The following is an 8,084-nucleotide window of genomic DNA, read 5'->3' as shown; positions in this document are numbered from 1 at the left end:
TCTCACTGGCCCCGTATTATCGCTGCTTGCAGCTATATTTGTTTTTTTGTTTTGCTACCCGTAGCTGTATCTCCTTTTGCTTTGCATTTTTGTAGTTTGCAGTCTGTGTATTAGTTTTTTATACAATGTTGATAGACATTGAACAAATAGAGGTAGGTAGGCCTACACATAGTAATATTAGAAATCAATGACTAATTATTGTAAATAGACACAATCCCACCCCACTCTTACAATACACAATTAGACAAACAATACAAAAACATACAAAGGCTGGTTTCTTTTGGGTTTTTTTGTGGCTGAAAAATGATGACATCTCATATTAAACCACAATAAACCAGAGGACATTCATCGCCTGGCCTCTACATAGTCAATAAGGGCTGTCAAGTTTTATAGAATGTATCAATTGAACCCTAGTAGGCCTATCTTCTTTTTCTGTATCTGTTCTTAGTATCCTTTACTGCTATGACTGCCTTTGATAACTGAATCCCCCCCGCAGGACAGTGTTAATTTTGACAGCAAATTCTGATTTAGTTTAGTCATAGTCTTTTGAATACAATTTTGTTTATTTTTTGTCATATTTTAGTCATCTGAAAAGTTTTAGTTTTAGTCTAGTTTTAGTCGACTAAATCTACAGTTGATTTTGTCGACATAATGTATTTTGTCGGTGCCTTGATGGCGTCATAATGGCTAATTTTACACTTGGTTGCATGCTGACAATAGCCGATCTACAAGCTCTCAATGCGACGCGTTGTGTGCTGGCAAGGTGTCCCTGACCAAGACTATGAACCCCTAACAGCTACCAGGTGTAGCACCCACTGCTCCCAATACTTAGAATGGGTACCTTCTCTTTCTGTTTTATAATGTCTGATACATTTCTTATGAGTTATGGCATTAAGGGCCACCTTTACCCCTTAGGGGTGTAAGGGTATAGCCTACAATGCAAATGATAGAAAATAGCCGATCTACAAGCTCACAACACTTCACAATGTTTTGACTTTCTTTGATTTTCTTTTTAATGTATGAAGTCCTTTTAAAAAATGTATTACTTTTGTTTTACCACTGGAGGAATACGAAGCCTTCTGGCCACATGCTGTTGCACCAGGTGTAGATCTGTTATTTTCAATATTTTCAAAAGTTTTGAATCTATCTTTTTATGACTGTTTTGCTTTTTCTCATTTTTATGTGTCTGTAGTTGTTGTCGTCTTCCTCTCCTTTCCAATTGCCCCCCCCTTGTGGCCTTCACTTGGTGGGTTCAGGCAGTATTGACACAGATAGACAGGTGCATTCAACTAGAGTAGAACAAATGAGAGATGAACAACATGAACAGGCTAAGTGCTACTGGAGTTGTGTGGGCCACAGGGCTGAAAGAACTATGACCTGGACCCGGATCCTTGCTCCAAAGGTTACAGGGGGGCTTGGGAAGGGGAAAGCTCTTGGGCCCTGGCCCAGGTTAATAAAGAGTTTAAGGACATAAGAGGTTGAAGAGTGGCGTTTAGGAAGGGGCTTCAGGACATCTCGCTATCCCTATCCCGGCTGAAGCAGTACCTCACCGGGGGTCCAGCGAGTTGCTCGTCGCCGTCAACCTCCGGGGCAAACGACACGGCCAGGTCCACGTAACGCTGCTCCGCCGATGGCTTGAGTAGTTTGTGCATCGTGAGCTTGAGTCTCTTGCCAAATCCAGGCAAAGCAGGAGGCACATAGAGCATCTTATTACCGTGGAACACCATGGTGGGCTCAATGCCATACTTCTCCCTCACTGCATTTATGAAGTCAGAAAGAGTGAAGTCCTCGTGACCGTGGACAGTCCAACGGTCCCAAAGGGAGAAGTAAATGTTGTCCCTGATGTGTTGCCTCTTGACCGCAGCGGTCTCTGTGAATACAACAACAGGGATGGCCAGGTTAAAGAAGCAGTTCTTGAAGGATTCAAACTCGTAGCCTCCCACCACCTTTATCAGCTCTAGAGCCACCAGTCCGGCGACCATGGCGGTCGCCGTGGCGATAGCAGGGATGATCTTGCCCGCGATGAGCTTGGTCTTGAGACGGTCGGCAGCCTCGATGGAGTACATCCTGGCTCTCAGAGCCGATGCCGAGGCAACAAAGTCTATGTGGCCGTTACTGTCGTCGTCCTTCTCGAACTGCAGCGGGATCATCTGTAACGTCTCTGGTGTGACTTTAGCGGCGATGGCTTCCTCTAGCTGCACGATAGCTTGCCTTTCCACTTCACTGCTGTGCAACGTTTCCACTTGATCGGACTTTTTCACGGCTTCATCCGTTTCTATAATTCTTTCTGAAGGCTGATATTGTGGAATCTGGACATCACTGAGAATCCTGGCTATCGCCTCTTCAGTAAGATCCTTCTCTGAGTAGGGGACGCTGTAGATTCCTGCAAAGAGCCGCGCCGTGCTGACGACAAAACCCAAGTGCACAGAGTCTATCAAGTCAAATTCAATAGGCGTCGGAGGTCGTTTGGGGGACTGCCAAAACAGACTTCCATCCTTTAACCGTGTGTCCATGGGGAACGTGTGCAACAGTTGCAATGCCTTTCTCTTGAAATACTTCTCAAACTTGAGGCGGGCCAGAGCGACACACTGCTCCCACTGACTGGGTCGCCTGCCTAACAGCTTGATGACTTGGAAAGCTTTGTCCAAACTCTGCCTTGCTTGCATCTTCTGCAGCACGGCTTCAGGCGAGGAGTGGTCCTGCCAGAATAGATTATATACGGAGGGCTTGAGGACGAACATGTTATCAAACTTGTCTTTAGCCCACTGGATGGCGTGCTCTATGACGGCAGGGAAGGACTTGAGAGTGCACATAGGGAACTCCTCCTCTGCAGGGTCTTTATGGCTATTGTAGGACTCTGTCAGGTTCGGCACGATGATTTCAGTGTGTCCTTTGGTACCCATAGTGCCAGAGTCCAGAAGAGGCTTATTGTTGGTCACACAACGACCATCTGTGTATTTGCGCGCTTCCACGTTGTCCAGCGCCATGACAACCAACTGCAGGCGTGAGTAGAAGGAGTCACCATAGACGCCCTCGGTCTCCGCACACACCTTGTTGAGGTGAGCGTCCACCCGCAGCTCCGGGTTGATCTCTAGAGTGGCCGCAGCCGCCGTGGTACTCTTGGGTTTCTGTATGTGATGCGGTCTGAAGAGAAACTGTCGGTTCAGGTTCGACTTCTCTATCAGATCGGGGTCCGTGACGCACACCTCACCCGAACTTTTGGCCAATCCCACGCCGAGCAGGGCGAAGTTCTTCAGCATCTCGCAGCCAATGGCTCCGCAGCCCACCATGAAGACCCTGAGCTCGTGCAGCTTCAGACACATGGATTCGCCGATGCAGGCTCGCAGTCCGTCGTACCGATCGCCCCTGGGGGCAAACTCCTCGGCAGAGAGAGACTGAAGAGGTTGCACGACCTCGACGGCATCCAGGTAGAACCACTGCTGCAGGGGGGTGAACTTCCCCGTGAGAGCCTTGAGGACCTCCTGACTGGCCAGGCCTCCTATGGCCGCCGCCAAAGGAGGAAGGACTCCCCTCGCCGTCCTGGAGAGGCAGCGCACCAACTCGGCGTTCACCGGAGCTTTGTCCTTGAGCCTTGCGTTGACTTCTTCCTCGGCGAGCTTCACCAAAACCTCAGCGTCCTGTAAACACCCAGTGTTGGGCAGTCTGCCTTGTTGCTCTTGGAAGGCGTCCAGGGCCAGCATGGCGGCGTGGATCTGTAGCGGGGCCTCTGGCTTACTGAAGTCTGGGATCAGCAGCTGGGGATCACACAGCTGTCTCTCCATGGTCTCAAAGCTGTAGGTTTTAGGAGTTTTCACGAGGACAAAAGACCCTCCATGTGCATATGGTTGCAAGTGGGAAGTGTCCCCGATTGAGAAACTGCCCGGCGAAAGCACTGTGACCTGCCTTGTAGTGCCGTTGAGTTCCTCCATGCCGTTGACCTCTCTGAAGGAGACACCCTGGCCCGTCTCCAGGCCGTGGGTGCGACTGTCCATACAGGTCACGACCCCGGGGTCGTCCTGAGTGACGCTTTGGATGAAGACCCCTTTAGGCTCCTCCCCCGTGGGGTCCGACACCTCAAACTCATCCCCGAAATCGCAGAACAGCCGCACGCAAACACCATAGGCGTCGCAGCCAATGAATCTGATGGGAGGTTGTTGCGAGTGGCAGAACTCGTTCACTCTCTTCTGCAGGCTCAGCCTGGCTTCGGTCAGAACCACACACTGGTATCTCGTGAGGAAACTGAGGTCGGTACTGTGATCCAGAGCAGAGGAAGACATGTCCACGTGGACGTATGGGTTCAACTCCGCTACCTGAGGCAAGACCGCCTCCACTCTTTTTCTCTGGCTCGCCACGTCCTGTTGGCGGATGAAGAAGTTGGAGCCCAAATCACAGGTTTCGCACTGCTTGGTGTCATGGAGAGTAACGGCCTTCACGCCGGCCAGCACGATATTCTTGGCGATCTCTACTCCCACTCCTCCCATTCCACTGAGGAACACAGAGGACTGGGCCATCTGTTGCATAGCGCTGTCTCCGAGAACATAGCGCTGGCGGCTGTAGAGAGAGTCATCAATCTCCATTGAATCTTCTGCCATGGTGAGAGCGGATGAGGGAGTTAAATAACAGGTTCAAGAGAAGGTTCAAGTTTGAACTGAGGTCAGATGTGAAGAACTTGCAAGAGCCCGGATTAAATTCACCAAATCTTTTATACTCCACAAATCTAACCAAACGCATCATTAACTTTGATGACGTCACCTACCTCAGATCCCTGTGATTTTGCATTACCCGTTGTGCCCGTTGTCAGAATACTTAGTGCAGTATCCATTATCATAGTACTTGAAGGCCAGACTATGATGTCAGTACTATCTCGTGGGATCTCCATATATGCAGCACCCACCACCAGAGCGGAAGGCAGTATGACGTCAATGATCTATGACATCAGTCAACTATAGTATGACATCAGTCATCTGTGACGTCACTTATATCCACATACAGTATGGGCATAACAGATAACACATAACACCGAAAGGGATTCCTGGAATGTATAATGAACAGACTGGAATGCCTTTTTAATGTATAATCATTATTAAGTGGTTACAATTAATGTGCCAAATGTAATTAGGAAGACAAAGTCAGTGTGTTCAATTGAATGGACTAAAAAAAGCACCCTTCAGTGTTTGTCCCATTCCTACCTGAAAGCCTAGATATATGAACACAAGATGCATGGTATCACAATGAAAACACCATTAAATGTTTTTCCACATTATTTGTTTTATATTAATGTTTTGTTTTATCAATACAATTGTAGTGTTTTGCAGTGCTGGAAGAAGTATTCACATTTTAGTATGCAAGTAAAAGTATCAACACTACAATCTAGAAATACTCTGTATTTAACGCATGTATTTAGTTTATTGTATACAATGTATAAAAATCCTTTGAAAATAGATGATCTTCAAGCTCACAACGTGTTGAAGGGACTCGTTGTGAGCTTGTAGATCGGCTATTTTCAAATAGCCAAGTATAGGGCTGAAGTGGTTAATGCATGTTTTGTGATAATAATCAAAATCTGCAAAGTAACTAGTAACTAAAGTTTTCAAATAATTGTAGTGGAGTAAAAAGTACAATATTTGCCTCTGAGATGTAGTGGAGTAGAAGTATAAAGTATAGAAAAGTGGACGCATACTTTAGGAAAGTAAAAGTACCTCAAAATCACTGGTGTTTTGCCAGTTGTATGGGAGCCCACTTGTAATATCCTCACAGCCCACCAGGGGGCCCTGACCCACAGGCTGGGAATCACTGATCCAATAGAGTTGAAACTGTCCTGTCTGTGTGTCTGACCGTCTGACATCAGTCATCTCCAAATAGGGTTTCTTTCAGCCCCATTGACTTCCATTATATCAAATAAGAGTTAAATATTTCAAAACATATTTCAGACTGTCAGCATGTAACTAATATGAAATAACTAACTAACTGAAACTGTAAACCAAAAATATTTCATAAATATAAGTAATTTAGCTGTGCCAGTTTAAGCCCTTTTGTCACAACATTTCAATCTTAAAAAATAGTGAAATTAGCCTACAAGCTCAATCTTGTAGATCTGCTAAAAATTAAAACCAACATTTCAAAAAACTTAAGCTAAACCAGCAAACCCACCAAAAATCAAAATAATAGATTAAGATTCTAAAATAGAAGAGCGTCAGTGTGTTTGTGTCTGTCTGGGTGTCTTGGCTGCTAATCTCGCCAAGGCAGTAAAATGCCTTGGCAAGATGCAGTAATTGCCCAGATAGTTTTCAAATATTGTGAGTCGTAGTTTTCTTTTCTTCACATGTTGTCAATTCATCATCTCAGATCTATCGTCCCACATCCCTCAATATTTGGGAAAGGAAAGTCACGCCATCTAAACAAACAATTAATAATAATAATAATAACTAGAAAAAGTGCTCCTCGGAGCACAACTCTCCGCTGTTGGGAATGTTGGGAATGTTCTATCTGTATAGGTGTCCTATCCGTCCTGTCTGTATAAGTGTCCTATCCCTCCTGTCTGTATAAGTGTCCTATCCGTCCTGTCTATGTAAGTGTCCTATCCGTCCTGTCTGTGTAAGTGTCCTATCCGTCCTGTCTGTGTAAGTGTCCTATCCAATTCTTACAGTATCCGCCATTTCTCAACCATTTCGTGATTGTTCCTGTCTTACCTCACTCTTACCAGACTTGTGTTGGGAATGTTGGGAATGTTCTAATTCTTATGTTCTAACTGTCCTATCCATCCTGTCTGTATAAGTGTCCGATCCGTCCTGTCTGTATAAGTGTCCTATCCGTCTGTATAAGTGTCCTATCCGTCTTGTCTGTATAAGTGTCCTATCCGTCCTGTCTATGTAAGTGTCCTATCCCTCCTGTCTGTGTAAGTGTCCTATCCCTCCTGTCTGTATAAGTGTCCTATCCGTCCTGTCTGTATACTGTAAGTGTCCTATTCGTCCTGTCTGTATACTGTACGTGTCCTATCCGTCCTGTCTGTGTAAGTGTCATATCCCTCCTGTCTATGTAAGTGTCCTATCCGTCCTGTCTGTGTAAGTGTTCTATCCGTCCTGTCTGTATAAGTGTCCTATCCGTGCTGTCTGTATAAGTGTCCTATCCGTCCTGTCTGTATAAGTGTCCTATCCGTCCTGTCTGTGTACTGTAAGTGTCCTATCCGTCTGTGTAAGTGTCATATCCCTCCTGTCTATATAAGTGTCCTATCTGTCCTATCTGCCAATTATGTATCAGCCATGCAGCCATTTCGTGATGGTTCCTGTCTTACCTCACTTTGACAGTGGCAAAGACACTGTCAAAGTGACGCCATGTATTTATACAGTATTTCACCGTATTGTCACGTGTCACGTGAGGCTTGACCAATCGGTGTGTCATATTTAGAAAGTGAAAACAATACTCTCCTGCGGAGAGTAATAACTTTATTTATATAGAACCTTTCAAAAACAAGTCACTAAGTGCTTTACAATAACAACAGTTGGTATACAATAAAAATCTGAAATGAATTGCATAGATAGTACAACAGTTCATAATCTAAGAAAAAGCTGTGCGATAGAGGTGAGTATTTAGAAGACATTTGAAGGAGGACACTGAGTTTGCCTGCCCGAGGTCCCCAGGCAGTGAGTTCCAAGCCAAACGGCCCGAACGCCAAAAGCCTGGGTGTGGTCGCCCTTTGTGACAAGGCGAGACTTTGGTACCGTCAAAATACTGTAGACTGGCATTGGCCAGACTGATAACGAGGATTCACTCTCACGTTCCTCCCCAGTATCAGTCTGGTCTTAGGCCCATAGGGAGCGAGTATGAGGAAATCAGAAAATGATTGTGATGCTTTTCACTGTTGTACGGACAGCAGTTATCAGTCTGGCCAATGCCAGGCTACCGTCAATAAGGATTTTCTGGATGATCTCAGGCAGCAGCCTGGCTTATAAAGGAGTTAAAAGATCACAGATACACGTATACGCAGGAGCTTTAGGGCCTTAAAAAGCAGTCAAATCTTAAAATTCAACTTGTCGTGCATTTTGTACATCACGTGCACATAACACTCATCTGAGTATATAACTCAG

The 8,084-nt window shown here is 45.7% G+C and overlaps 1 protein-coding gene across 1 annotated transcript; it reads right to left on the bottom strand.

The window, feature by feature from the left end:
* Window positions 1-1,505: 1,505 nt before the first annotated feature.
* Window positions 1,506-4,592, bottom strand: LOC311065363 (ubiquitin-like modifier-activating enzyme 6; the record flags this gene model as incomplete). The annotated part of the gene is made up of 1 exon (XM_084085677.1): window positions 1,506-4,592. One exon carries the CDS (start codon window positions 4,590-4,592, stop codon window positions 1,506-1,508), a length of 3,087 nt encoding a protein of 1,028 aa, XP_083941803.1.
* Window positions 4,593-8,084: the final 3,492 nt, after the last annotated feature.

Source organism: Gymnoscopelus microlampas (genome assembly GCF_963454915.1).
Source record: "Gymnoscopelus microlampas genome assembly, chromosome: 2".
Classification (NCBI taxonomy): Eukaryota; Metazoa; Chordata; class Actinopteri; order Myctophiformes; family Myctophidae; genus Gymnoscopelus; species Gymnoscopelus microlampas.
The sequence above is the reverse complement of the archived record's forward strand: the minus strand, read 5'-3'. Positions and strand labels throughout refer to the sequence as shown.